The following is a 15,091-nucleotide window of genomic DNA, read 5'->3' as shown; positions in this document are numbered from 1 at the left end:
CCCATCCAATGATGGGTCCCACCAGATCAACTTCTTAGCTTACCAAACGGTGGGCCCCAACTGTACCATTACTTGGTCGAATAAAAGAAACAAGATTTCTTTCAATTGACCATCATATGATGCCTCCATTTAAAAACCCAATTTACCACTCTGAATTTGGTATCTGGCCTAGTTCCGACCTGACCCAGACTCGGGCCTTCATGGAGTTCTGAGTTTTTGAAACTTGGAAAAAAAATAACTTACCTTACTCAAGTACTTCTTGTGAAGCTTCAATGCCTCGTTGCATGCCTTTTTCGCATCTAAGTTTCCAGTTATCTCATTTAATATCTGGAGACAATTCAATAGAAGGATAAATGTCAATATACACACACACATGGTTAGATGCAAGCGAACATACATGGAGAGAGAGAGAGAGAGAGAGAGAGAGAGAGAGAGAGAGAGGACCTTGACAACATCATCAAGGCCTTTTGCCTCCTTCAACAGCCGCTTATTCCTGTTCTCAAGGACACCAGCAATAAGGAAGATTGATAGAGCAGTCTGTGGGTCCTTTGATCCGGTCTGAACGTTTTTCCTTTCATATTTCCCGTACTGCTTCAGCAGCTTATCATTCATCTTCGTTACCGTGCTTGGGTTGGAATTCGTGCCCGATTCATCCTCATACAAGGAGAAGATGTTTGGATTGTACTCCATTGCCCACATCAACTGAGAAAAAAAAAAATTTATGGTTCCAATAATCACCCATTTCAGAAATTATTAAGAGCATCCCAAGCATTACACATTCACCAGTAAACATGGAAACTGGATCATTACTATTACCGCTAACACACCAGACTAATGTAAGCATCAAGCATTTGAAAGACCACAGAGATAAGGGCTGTCAACAGGCTGGGCCTAGGGTTGGCTTCTGCTCAGATTTTGAACTGTTCATGCCTCGGTCCAGCCCAGTGACAGCCATACATGGAGATACGAAAACATGGGTTGTATTAAATGAAGAAAACCAATTTCCTTAACCAACAATTCAAACTCAATTGAAAAAATAAATAAAAAGGAACTGCATTAGAAGCTGGATAGAAAAAGCTTCACTGTAAGCTTCAAGCTTGTGAAGATTTCAAAGGTCTAAACGCAGTGATTTCGGTCTCTAACTAAAGAAAAGTCATTTCGTAAGGAACCATTCAAACTCAAGTGGAATGTGTGTAGGAACATATGTATGTACCATATGTATTTATGCATGCATCATGCTATATCAGTCCATGTTGATTGAATTTCCTCTTTTACCAAAATTTTATGAAAAGATATCAAAAAATTTTGGAAAACGAGAAACACACAGGTTATGTTTTCAATGGTGCATCAGACCACTATTTGGTAAGAATTATGTTTGTTGAGATCAGTGTTCGAAATATCGGTATTGCGTTAAGTATCGCACCCTTGGGATACAGATATGTATCGATTATCATGCGGGATATATTGTTTGTATTGGGAAATTTATCGCACTTTTTGGAATTTTCAATGAAACTTCAGAGATTGTTAAAAAAGACCTTAATACACACTTTTAAATCATAACATCTTAAAAAGGAAGTGCACATAATAGGTTTCCCTTGTATAGGGTCCTCAGCTATGCATTGTTTGACTGAACTAATGCAAATATATTCAAATTGAATGGATAAAATCTAGAGTATATATGACGATCATTTCATTAAAAAATCCTAAATACTTCAAAATTAGTCTCAATTAACAGCTGTTTGAAGGAATTTTTTTTTAAAAAAATAATAATATTTTATTAATTTTTAATTTAAAAATGTTTTTTATTTTTTGAAAATTGACAAGGGCTTAACAAATCTGTAGATCAGTCCTCATAGATGCTTGATTTCATGTTTGGAGTGCAAATTTGCAAGCAATTTGGGAGAAATTGGGAAATTTTAGAAAATTTCCCAATTTTTACCAAATTGGACTACCTACACTCAAATTTTGAAATTAGAGTGTATGTGATGATCATTTCATCAAATACTTCTAAATACTTTGAAATTGGTCTTAATTGACAACTGGTTGAAGAAGTTTTTTTTTTTTTTTTTTTAAAGCATGGAGAACAAGAAGAACCAATGGATATCGAAATCAAAGCTCAAACTCCGTGATTTTTCATGCAAAACATGAAGAACCAATGGATTTGTAACCATTTGACACTGATTTAAAATAATTTCAAAAAAAAAAAAAAGGATCGAAAATTGAAAATGCTCACCAGATTGAACATGTGGGATATATCGGCACTACCTGTGCATTTTGTATTGCACAGGTGGGATACAAGATATATCATGGGATATATCGGTCGATACCGTCGACATTTAAAACATTGGTTGAGATGACCTATTGAAAGCTGAGTTGTTGAGCATTTGACCTCTAAATTTTAAATAATTTACATAAATGGATATGATATATCAACTATCATCTTCAGTTCATGTAGAAACTATAGAGTATAGACTGCAGACTGGAAAGACTAGAGAATCATTACGATCAAATAGGCAAGTGCTATCAGGATAACATCTAGCACTTAGCATCTTCATGCAATACAACATTCGGCATTTTCACTATATGCTCACACCTTAGAACTTAGTCTATTAAATTTAATATATGTACACTCGAGCTCACAAATAATAATTACTTTGCTACCAAAATGTTCTCCAAAATGGTCCAGTTCATTTAGATTCATCGAATTCCACTCAAATCCTGTGTTTTGGTCTCTAAAATAGCCCTAGATCTAGTTGAAAATGAGTTTATAAGTTTACCATAAGGTTGATATGAAGGAAAAAAAAAAGAGTGAAAAGTTTTTAAAAAAAAATAATAAAATTTTAAAAAGGGTCTTTATATGTATATCGCCTGCAACCAAAATATAGAGTGATCGTGACGGAATTGATACGGCAGATATGTTCTGATACAGCCGCCAATTTTGGGTTGGACCATTTCACCCCAATTTCGGGTGTCAACATTGGGCGATGAGGATAGATACACAGGCATCAGCCAATATGATACAGATATTTGGATGATGATGTACAGACACAAACATATTCACCGGAAAACAAAAATTACTGCGACTAATGATAACTACAGATTTTTACCAGAAAATTCCTCAGGAGTCTGAATTTTACAAAATAATGCCTCCAAGAATTTTATTTATAAATTTTTTTTTAAAAAAAGTGGCTTTCAAGGAATGAAATTATAAGATTTCCCTTATTTGTTTTTCTTTAAAATGTGATTTAGTCAAGAATTGTGGGGACATTGTACGTGTATGACATCCAACCTGTCCAACAGATGAATCCAATCACAAAGATCAGAAAATGAATGAAAATTCGGGCAGATCCAACAAAAAGGTGGGCCGCACCATAGAAAATAATATAAACTGCCCCAAAACATCCAAATTCATGTGACCCCCATCTGATGGTTCGAACAACCAGATTTTTTGTTCAAGTGATCATCATGGTGGGGTGCATATGTTGGACAGGTTGAATGTCATACACGTACCATGTTGGCCCCACAATTCTCAACTTTATCACTTTTTAAAGGAAAAAAAAAAAGTACATGGAGGTATTTAGTAATTTCGTTCCCCAAGAATCACTATCTCGTCAATTCGGTTCGTGTAGGCATTATTTGGTAAAATCAGCATTTTGGAGGAATTTTGCCATAAAAATCCCTAACTAAGTTGTGCAAGCTCCAAGCTTTTGAAAGATGTCATGGTATGTTAAAGCAATTGTTTGCATGAAACGAACAAAACCCATTTCATTAAGCAATAATCCAAATTAAACTGAATGCTTACCTCCCAAAGGTACATTGAATCCACAAATGAGAATTCTCTCCGGAAAAGTACCATTAACATGCGGAAAGCAAACAAATACTCCCCTCCATCTAGATTTTCTGCCAATGACAATTCTCTAATCAGAATTTTTTTCCTTTACCAAGTCCAACATTTTTATTAAGGAAGAAGAACGTAAGGCTGAGATTCTTTGTTCAATTCATAATGAGATTCGATTAAGAAAGCAATCAAGAATCTAAGAATCTCTTTGATCCGTTAAAAGTGTGTGCATGACATCCAACCTGTCCGACAGGTGCGCCCCATCGTGAAAATTATACACCCAAAATCGACCTGATCCAACCAGTAGGTGGGGATCATGGAAAATGATAGAAGTTGTACAATGGGGTACTCCAGCAATAGCACCATACAGTTCAATGCTCCTGTACGACACCATGTGCTCTAGTTATCTTTTTACCGCTTTATATGCCTTATCTCTCACAGACAATGGTTCCTCTCATCATCCTTCTCAATTCATCTTTCTTCCCCTAAAAATACATGGTATCAAGGCATCCTGAGTAAGGATTTTTTTCTTCTTCTTCTTCTTCTTTCTCCTCACCTCATCCTTGCTTCCCATTTCTTTCCTTGTAGTTTCTTCCAATCCAGGCCCAACTGGGGTCACCAGCGCCACCAACAATCCCAGTTGGGCCCACCGACACATCCAATATGCCTAGCTGGGCCCACTACTGCATCACCAACAGGCTTAGCCAGACCTACCACAATGGTTAGTTAGCCATTCTTGGAACCATACTATTCTGCAAGTTTTGAACATGTGCTGGTTTTGTTTCATTTTCTCATTATAGTAATTTTCTTTTTTTTAAAAAAAAATAATAATAATAATAATAAAATCTTTATAGTGGAACAAAAGGCTCAAATCCCACTGGGAATGGTGACCACAACCATCCAAATCTGGTGGTTAACCACCATTAAACTAGGCGAAAGGAATTACCTAGGACGGTCTCAGTCTGTCAAAATGTGCATTGAGAGCAAAACGGAATTTCGAGGAAGTAAAACTGTCACTTTGTTAGAGAGAAGGTGATATTAAAATTGTTAACAACGTCTTTTTGATTGTTAACAAGGCCTTTGGGTGTAGTGCAAGCCACAAAAATTACTGGATGTCATGTAAAGCTCTCTTTTTCTTCTATGCTTCAAGAACAACAACTTCTGATCATTGTTCCGAGTATCCCTGATATTATCAAAATAAATTTGATATAATCCCTATCTCCAGCTCGATGATACCGATAACACTGGTAGCAATACTGATAACACCAGTAGTCTCAAAATTTCCAAGTCAATGCATCGCTAAGTATCACTAATATTTTTTATTGTGTAAATTCCAGGTGTCACTTGTATTCCCAATGTATCGATATCGCCAATACTTTTTAATGTGTAAATTCCAGGTGTCGCTTGTATCGCCAGTGTGTCAGCGATATTTCAATAATATCACCAATGTATCAATATCACAAAAAATCTGTTTATTTAAAAACTTTCCATTTCAATTTTTTATGGGCGAATGGTTGTATACAATGCTCAAATTGCCGACAATAATATCGATCGTTTCATGATATTATCGTTATTGCAACATGGGCAATATTGAGACCACGATCTTTCATTTCCTTTCCAGTTATCGACAATTTCTCAGCGAAATATCATGGTATTATCGTTATTGCAACATAGGCGATATCGAGACCACAATCTTTTGTTTCCTTTCCAGTTCTCGACGATTTCTCGGCAAAATATCGTGTTCTATCAGTATTCTGAAGTATTGATAGATATTTGGATAGAAGGTTGGATGGATAGATGGGATGGATGGGATGGTTAGACTAGTTTCTTATGACAACATATGCTTTTAGGCCCTCATTAAATGGAAGCTTATTATGTATGCATTCTTTTGCAACTTTTTTTATTCCTCAATATGCAAATATGTGTATTTTAGCATCTCCTTAAGTTTCACTGAAAAAATCTACCATTTTCCCCATGTTCCCCGATATTTTTGGTCATTGACGATATTATCAGTGATATTAATATTGTTTTCGTATCCTTGGTTAGCGAAACTTGTAGTGATACCAATACTTCTGTATGAATTTTTGGATCTGCAAATCTGTAATTATGGAAATTCGGAATTAAAAATGAAATTAAAAGAAAATTAGAATAAGAAGGAATTTAGAAAACTTATTTAATTCAAGGCACGACGAAAGTCACTCGGCTTGAAATTAATGTCCTCCTTTGGATGATGTCCGTAGTGAAATAGGAATACTAGACAATCAATCTCCAAGATACCCTCGAATATTGTCTTGTCAAACCGGCGCACCCGATGTACGAAGACCCGAACCGTCACTGTATGTCTAACCCAAGGACTGAAAGATAAAATCGTTGCAGAGATTCGAAGCGAGAGAAAGAGAGAGCCGAAAGATTGAATTTTATGCAAAATTCGGAACCAGATGAGTCCATTATATAGACTTCAAAGGTTGCCTTGAATAGATGTGTACGCACCCCTGCTAACAGACATGGTTGTTGGGTTTTTTGAAGAAGAAATCTTTTCATTTTTCTGACTCTGTTTGGAAATACAAAACAAATAACTATTTCAAAACTTAATTTTCAAAAAAGGCAAAAAAAAAAAAAAAAAGGTTTGCAAGATTCGGAACCAGATGAGTCCATTATACAAACTTCAAAGGTTGCCTCGAATGGGTGTGTATGCACCCTTGTCAACAGACATGGTTGTTGGGTTTTTTAAAGAAGAAATCTTTTCATTTTTCTGGCTCTGTTCGGAAATACAAAACAAATAACTGTTTTAAAATGGAATTTTCAAAAAAGACAACAAATTTTTTTACGCTTGCAAGTATACTCGTGTGTGCGCACGCACACCACACGGCACTACGCCACGCCCATGGCCTGGCCCGGCGTAACCCCCCAAACAACCAAATTCACATGCCACCTGAAAGGAGCCTAAACCCTATGCAAAATCTTCATCTTGTAAACTCAAAATTTTCTTCTTGCCTATCCGATGTAAGACTTAACCCACACCACTACAAGACAAAAAATCCTTTGTTGCTTTTTGAAAATTTGGAGGGAATTTTCCAAATCATTTAAAATTATTTATTTATTTATTTTGAAACACCAAAATTACAACAACTTCAAACACTGCTTCTAATAATTCTCTAAGCTAATTACTTCTTTTTCTTTTCTTTTTTTTTTATCAGGGCATTTCTTAGTGCAAAGATGGGGAATCTCACATTTGCGTATTATTTAGCTAATGATTCCAATCTGCCGCCTCTAGAATCGATCCATCCATGAAAGGCCAAGGATATTGAGAAACCGTAAGCATGAAGATACAGGCATACAGCCAAATGTTGCCTCCCATTCATAATAGATTAGACAGATAGTCAAATGCACTATGCAAATCTAATGATGGTCAAGATATTTGGTGATATTATCTCTGTTGTGTCCCTTTCAGAAGCAAGCTCAGATTGATTAAGTTTCTCAAGGATCAAACATCAATGAACACGACACACGGATTCAGTACAAAGTAAAGGTAAATTGGATGTTACAAGAGCCACAAAACTTGCTAGTGTGAGTACGACTTACCAAGGTGTTGATGAAGCTTCGGATCAACAGCTTTAATGATAGTTGACAGCGTACTCAGTTGTGACTGCACGCCAATGGAACTTGATGTGGACCTAAAATTTTCTCGCTTTGAAATTTTCAAAAAGGCAGAAAGAAATGGAATGGATTGTGAAATCCATGAAAATGGAATAGAAATCAGAATCCACTCGAAATCATGTGTAGCATCAGCAATGAAAAATAGTGGCGTAACATTAACAGATACATACCATTCTACGCATTAGACGTTCAAAGCACCAAAATGAATCTGCTTCGTTGTCAAAAAGCATTACCATTGGAGAGCAAAGATCACTCATCCCTGCTCACAACATTTTTCCAGAGGCAGAATTAAACCTCCAAACGTAATAATATTTTGATAATGGGACATAATTGTAACTGGGAGTATGCATAGAAGTGTAGAAACTTAAAAGCCGACTCACCTTGACAGTAACCAATGTCTTTGTCCATCCATGCATAAACTGACAGAATATCCCAAAGCTTTGCATCGTTTTCTTGGTTCTCATAAAAGGTTAATGCTCGATCTGTACGAACTACATCCAAACCTATAATCCACATTGATTTCTAATTCAGGAAAGTGAGTCCCATATTGGAATAGAAGAAAGATTATATCATATCCTCTCCAATATTAGTTAATTCTAAAAGAGCATCTAAGTGTTTTATGTACACAATCAATTGTTGAATGTTGGAAACTCTGCCTGTTAGAGATGTGCCTGCCAGTTCTAAGCTGAGATAAAGGAGCATTGATGACAGGTGGCAGCTGTCAAACTTTTTCCAAGCAATCGTGACAATTCCCATTTTGAATCTTGATGATTGGTGAAAAATATATTTGTAAAGCCAATCCCAAATAGCTGGGACAAGGCTATGATGATGTCGATGATGAAAAATCCATGGTTGCATGTAGTAATCAGCATAATTGTCAAAAATATGAGAAGTACAGAAACCCAATTAATCAAATGCACTAAAGAACTGATAGATCCCTGACCAGGCTGGTTGGGATTTGAACTTTGGTGTTGTCTTTCCACAAATAAGACGGTGGAACCTACTCATCATGGTATTCCGTAACGGTAATGGTGGCCGTAACAGCCACCACCGTTACTGTTACGATGCGGGCCATTACGGCTTCTTCTTCTTCTTTTCTTTTTTTCTTTTTCTAAATCCTGTATCAGCCCTGCAATGGACTAATATGGGGCTGTTACGTCCGTTGTGGGGCCGTAATGGCCCATTACAAGATGTTTTTTCCATAACGGCCGTTACGACCCCGTAAAGCGTAACGATGGCCACCATTACCTTTACATAATAGCCATTAAGTAACCGTTTTTGCATACCTTGGTATTCATTCTTTTCTATCTCCAAGTGCAAAGAATGCCGGATTTATAAAGGCTTCCACCTTTACAATACTCCCAACTATTTCAAGAAAAACAGATCACAGTTGCAAATGCGATCTCCAAGAAAATTTCCTTAGCCCTAACCACAACCCTAACTCTAGTGCATGATGTGTGCATAGCTTAAATTATTAGAGTCAGAGCCCACAGAATAGCCTGAAAGGTATGAATATCTATGGAAAAATTAAAAAAAAGAAGTCCAAATGTGTTTTTCAACAAATAACCAATTTCAAGACACAATGATGCAAAATCAATGAAGTTTTACCTATTTGATGCAACACAAGTTTCCATTGAATGACTTTCTTGTCGAGAGGGGGGCCATCGGGAGGAAATGATGTATTATCTTGCAAATCATTACCGCTAGTTGAATGATCCTGGACGGGTTTACCATCATCCGTTATTACCGGTGTTGTAAGGATCCTTCCGCTGCCTATGGTTGGTTCCATGGCCTGGCACTCTGCTTTCCAGGTCCCATACTGCTCCCTGCCATGATTGATAGAAAATTTGAGTAAAGGTGATGCTCAAGCAAAAAAACAGAAAAAAAATAAAAATAAAAATAAAAATGACCCGCTTCAAAAAAGAAATTTTCTGGTGATGATGACAAGGTTAGGGAAAGTATAGTGCATGAGATGGAGCTGTCTCATCGATGCAGTCCCGGGAAAATGATCTGAACATCAATTGATTACTATGTTTCACATGATCTGCCGCATGTTGAAACCATAAAAACAGATTGCTACCTCCGACGTAGCCTCAACTCTCCCCGCTCATCGAAAGTGCTCTTGGGATCATAGCAACCTAGCAAGAACTCCCAAACTACTCCTTTGATTGATGGATGGACACCCTGATATAGAAAAAAAGAAAGAAGGAATTAAACTATTTTAAGTTTAAAATGCAGAAAATACTGGTGTAATTTCCTGTCTGAAAAATATCATAGGGTGTCAAAGAACATAGATATTAATCTGTCATGTAACATTTACCATGTGAGTAGGGCTGTCAACGGGTCGGACCCGGGGTTGGCTTCGGCCTGGATTTTGAACTGTTCAAGCTGGGCCTATTCAAAATTTTGTTTTCCCTGGCCCGACCCTGGCCCACTGACAACCCTACATGTGAGTGACATCTGAGATGATATCTATTGATCTGTTTATTTAAAGCGATTTTTTGTTTCTCAATTAATTAGATATTTGGTACAAGGCAATGAATTAGATATTTTCTCACTGTTAATGAAACAATGCAGTCACTAAGAAAGTCATAATCTTAAACAACAATAGCAAGTAATAAAAGAAAAAAGCACTAGCAAGTAGCATTAACTAATTCCAAGTAACTACCACTATTGCTTAAAGTAAAATGGAAACAACACGGATGATCAAATCTCTTTGCTATTTATACAGTTCAGGTTTGGGATTTGGCTATTGGGGTGTCGATCCAACTCTATTCTTTTAGGTTTTAAAGTAGGTTTGAGAGTTACTCAATTCAGTATTAGGGCCTTCACTCATTTCTATTATATCCTACTCTTTATGATTTTGAGTTTAGGTTAGGTGATTCTATTCTATCCTTGACCACCTCAAAATGATAAAGTATCACCGGTAGCATGAAAATAGATGAATGCATCATTTCTGAAATCCACAGCTGCTCCTGATCAATAATCACTAGAAATCATTTCGTGTCTCCTCCCTTTAACAAAGACTACGTTAGTAGAAAATTTACCACTAATGTCCACATATTACCCCCAACTTAAATTTACCACTATACATCATACTTACCACTCCATGCTTCTCAAGGACAAGTGGAATTGGAAGTACGAACTATTACAGTTGGCGTAACCAGCTGATGGGAAGGATCCGTCGAAGCGTAGGCATCTTCAATCTAAGCACAAGAACTCAAACAAATAGAAGAGAATAATTCCAAAATTTTGATTCAATTCAAATGTTCCCTCATACTACTCATCCCAAGCCCTATACATATAAGTAAAGCACATAATGTCATTGACAACCAATGACTTATTGTAAATATGGAAAAGAAATAAAAGATATGAGAATGCATTAAAAATGTTTGACTAATAGATTATTCATAGCTAGCTGATTGATTTTTCTAGCTAATTACTTCTTCTTTTTTTTCCAGAAGACTTTACTTTGCATAAGTCACTTTCACATATCACATCACTATTTACAAAACTCTCGTAAGAGCTTAAAAACTTCTCACTCTGTATTACAAAGCACACTCTAACTAAGCTCTGTGAGCTCTTTTTTCTCTCTTCTTCTTGTTGTCTAGTTCTAACATTACACTGATATTTATAGAGGGGAGAGACCCATTGTGGCGGATCTGAACGGGGACTTCAATAGATAAAATCTTATCGTCTTGAAGTTGCAGATCGTAGGTGCAGAGAGGTAGAACACACGGAAGACGAAGAACAACTGCAGGGGGGTCTCTTTTCTGTAGATCAGTTCCTCTGGGAACAGCTGTTGGGACACGTTTGCCTGGGAAGTGGTGAGAGTGGACAGCTGGAGGACCTCAGAGTAGCACCATGCTAGATATTCACACATGCAGTGATGAGAACACTATTGCTGATAGTGACATATCGAGAGTGACTTGCTGGAGAGGAGATACTTCTATCTGCCAGGCTTTGATGGCGACTTGTATGACTTCATGGGAACTAGTCGGAGCCTGAGTCACTGGTGTGAGCTGTGTGATAGACCGAGTGAGGAGACTCATTATCACTGGAAGAGGGTGTTGGAGCCATTAAAATTTCTAGATTCCTTTCAATGTAGGTTGTGAAATAGTCCAAGCACAGATCACTGTTAGCTGTAGACATGGGCATGAGCCAAATGGAATTTGGGATGTTGGCCTGAAGAACATTGTTTAGCTCACACATTTGTCTTTTGAACAAATGGAAGGGTCCATCAAAATAATTCCAATGATGGGCAAGGTTGTAATTTCTGTATCCTCGTATCACAGCTCTATCTCGAGTAGCAGCAAGCACGTAGTAGTGCGAATTCGTAGCAAGCGAGGAGTGGAGTTCTCGGGGAACTCACTATGATGGTGAAGATACGAATGCCAAACTTCAAGTGGATGAAACCATTCGAGGAATACTTTGAGATTTTTGTTGGTCTAAGATGGCTGGTTGGAACCAGTAATTTCGTTCCAATTGAGACGAGCAATATAAGCATGGAGCGAGGCCACTGGGAAGATAACCATGATGGTGAAGCTTTGTACAAGATAGTACAAAAAACAAAGGGCTTCATTGGGCAGGAAATAGAGGTCTCGGAAGGATATGGGATTTAGGTATGGATATTGAGGATGAGGGATGTGCCGGAAAACAGGTTCATTTCGAAAGAGGTGAATTTCAAGAAAGGTTTTGAGATTATGGGTAGGCCTGTTTGCAATGTAGATATCTCGGATCATTCGATGTAATTCGAGAGGAAGAGTTGGGATCCTATCTATGGGAAATAGACAAGGTATGGAGAATTCATGGATGGCTGGTGAGGTTGTGGCTGTGGGTGTGGGAGGATGTTTGGTAGGGAGGCGAGACAAAAAGTCAGCAAGGATATTATCATTTCCTTTGATCTTTTTGACCGTAAAGCTCCATTGTGAAAACCAATTGGACCAATGTAACAGCTGGGGTTCTGGAATCATCTTTTGCCTGAATTCAAGCATTTTTGGAAATGCAGAGAGATTCATCTCGACCAAAAAGTGATGGCCAAGCAGATTGATTTTTCTAGCTAATTACCAAAATAAGTTAGCTACCTAAATAAGAGGCTTAGGCCTCCTTATTGATGGTCCGGTTGTTGGGCTTGGCTTAATGGGCCTGGGACTGACCCATGAGTCTGTGGAAATACATGCAATTTTGTTTGTGTGTGTGTGTGTGTCGTGCACTCCTGCAGAGCATTGTATCTTTCCTTCAAAGTTAATATATGTGTGTGTGTGTGTGTGTGTCTGTGTGTGTGAGAGAGAGAGTCATTTTGACTAACCAACCAACACAAGTTGCACTAGCCATCTCTCTTTCTAGCCTACCTTTCTCTCTTCCCTTCTACGGATTTCTTTTACATTCAATTTCTACTTGGTATCAGAGCCTACAATTGTCGGAACCTGGCCGTAGCCTACGATAGCGGGGCCCACTGCTAACGTTGTTCGTGTGTACGTAGACGTCAACAGTGTGTGGCTTGATAGTCTTTTTGAAGTAGAAAGTATGGGATTTGGAAGATAATGTTTTTAGATGAATAATTTTTCTACAATTTTTTTTATATGTTTTTTGTGGTGTTCCAACAAAAATAGAGAAAAATCGGAAAAAGTCCAGATTTCATGTTTCTTGCTTTGCAGTTTTTCTGAAGGATTTTTGGGTAGATTTTCCATATGGGGTAGGTGCAGTTAATTAAGAGAAATCACCAGAAACAAGAATCATGAATTTTCATAGAGATTTGGGTGTGCTATGACGTCTTTTGTGAAAAGCAAGTGTCATCAACCTTTGTTTTTTGTGTTTTTGTTGGGATTTCTTTATTCCTTCATTTTTATTTTTATTTTAATGTTATGGGTTTGCGAAATGCAATGTCAAATCAGGTTAATGGTGATTGTGTAGCTAATGTTCTTAATTTTGTGCTTAGAGGTATTGCACACATAAGGTGTTCGACATAATGCTTGACTCAACTTGACATGGGGGATTTTTACTAGTGGATCTTTCTTTTCAGTTCATCATCTCTTCCTTTATCAGGCCACTGTTGTTAGTTGTGAGTGTAATTCACTCACATTGTGTCGCACATTTGCACACATCTACACATGCTATTGTATGTGCGTATGTTCTCTCAAGTATTGTGAGTGTAGTTCACTCATTTATTATGCAAGTTGCATATGTTTGTGAGAGAATTTTGCATGTGGATGACAGGTTTGTGACTTGATGGTTGTCGAGTTTGGTTATGGCCTCCTACTTGAAGAGAATATTGAACGAATGAAGAAAGTTCAAGATACATTCTACAGACAACCATCAATTGAAGATCTTGTATCCTGCCATGTTGTGTTTGAGGGGGATCAACAGTCAATGCTCATAATCAATATATTCTTTGTATGTATTCCAAGCTGGGTAAGATCAATATCTATGCTCCAGTTTAAGGGAGAGTGGGAATACATGTAATTTTGTTTGTGTGTATATGCATGTTTTGTACTCTTGTAGAGCATTGTATCTTTCCTTCAAAGTTAATGTGTGTGTGTGTGTGAGTTAGTCATTTTGACTAACCAACACAACACAAGTTGCCCTAGCCATCTCTCTCTAGCCTATCTTTCTCTCTTCCCTTCTACTGATTTCTTCTACATTCAATTTCTACCAGGTCGTAGGTCCAGATCAGCTTGCATCAACAATCCATCACATGTTAGGTCCTATTACATATTTCTCATTGGCAGTGATGGTTGCGACAAGAAGGCTCCTATTGCTTTGATTTGGATTACACGGGACCACCAACAATGATTGCATTTGGTTTGTGGGTAGGGACAAGATACATAGTAATCTGCGTAAAAGAAATATGCTCATCGCTAATGTTTTCATTTTGTGCATGAAGAATGCTGAATCAGTGGACCATCTTTTCATTCACTGCAAGATGGCTTTTTTTTAGGTTTGGAGGTGTATTTTGTCAGTCATTGGGTTAGCTTCGTTAATGCCAAGAACAATCACATAATTTTTCTCAACTTGGGAATGGGGAATCAAAGGAAAAAGAAGGCTGACTTCATGGTGATTATCTTTATTAGAGAGAGAGAGAGATTCTGAAGGTTTAGGCAAAGGCTTGTATTCCTAGGCAATGGGGCTGGATATTTTCAAGAATTGTAATGGTGTCTTTCTCAAATCTAATGGTCTCTCCCGGATGGGTAGAGGAAGGGTAATACCTCACCATCTTTCTCCTCTGTCTAGCTTGTCTTCTGCCATTTTTGTTTGGTTTCAAGAAATCAATCAACTTACCATTAAAAAAAAAAAGGCTCTCGGTGTTTTTCTTTATCATTCAAGATCATTTAAAATTCAATAACTGGGAAAGAAGGAAATACAAAGACTTATAACGAACCAACCAGGGAGTCTACCAGGCAGCACAACCTACAACAGTATGATTCATGATCTGCAGTGTCCGCTCCCAAGTAGATCCAAGAAGGCCCTCTAGGAAGACTAAACTAGAATCAAGTGAAGCCAGCCAGAAGTAAGTGGGAAGCCAGCCAAGAACTGCACAAGTTGGAAGGAGTAAATTGGTTCAAGTTGAAGGTTGAAAGAAAAGGGGAAGCCCCAAAA

The 15,091-nt window shown here is 37.6% G+C and overlaps 1 protein-coding gene across 2 annotated transcripts in view; it reads right to left on the bottom strand.

Annotated features, from left to right (window-relative positions):
* LOC131240427 (rab GTPase-activating protein 22-like) overlaps nt 1–15,091 on the bottom strand; it is a 40,516-nt gene that overhangs the window by 607 nt on the left and 24,818 nt on the right. For both annotated transcript variants that reach the window (XM_058238650.1, XM_058238651.1), the window contains 8 exons: nt 9,576–9,679; nt 9,104–9,321; nt 7,876–7,998; nt 7,666–7,754; nt 7,421–7,526; nt 3,803–3,900; nt 445–702; nt 244–327 (listed from right to left, as the gene is read on the bottom strand). In XM_058238650.1, coding sequence (XP_058094633.1) covers nt 244–327; nt 445–702; nt 3,803–3,900; nt 7,421–7,526; nt 7,666–7,754; nt 7,876–7,998; nt 9,104–9,321; nt 9,576–9,679 — 1,080 coding nt within the window. The remainder of the gene's footprint in view (nt 1–243; nt 328–444; nt 703–3,802; nt 3,901–7,420; nt 7,527–7,665; nt 7,755–7,875; nt 7,999–9,103; nt 9,322–9,575; nt 9,680–15,091) is intronic.

Source organism: Magnolia sinica, chromosome 3, assembly GCF_029962835.1.
Source record: "Magnolia sinica isolate HGM2019 chromosome 3, MsV1, whole genome shotgun sequence".
In the NCBI taxonomy this organism is placed as follows: Eukaryota; Viridiplantae; Streptophyta; class Magnoliopsida; order Magnoliales; family Magnoliaceae; genus Magnolia; species Magnolia sinica.
Note: the sequence above shows the minus strand (reverse complement) of the source record. Positions and strands in the feature narration are given on the sequence as shown.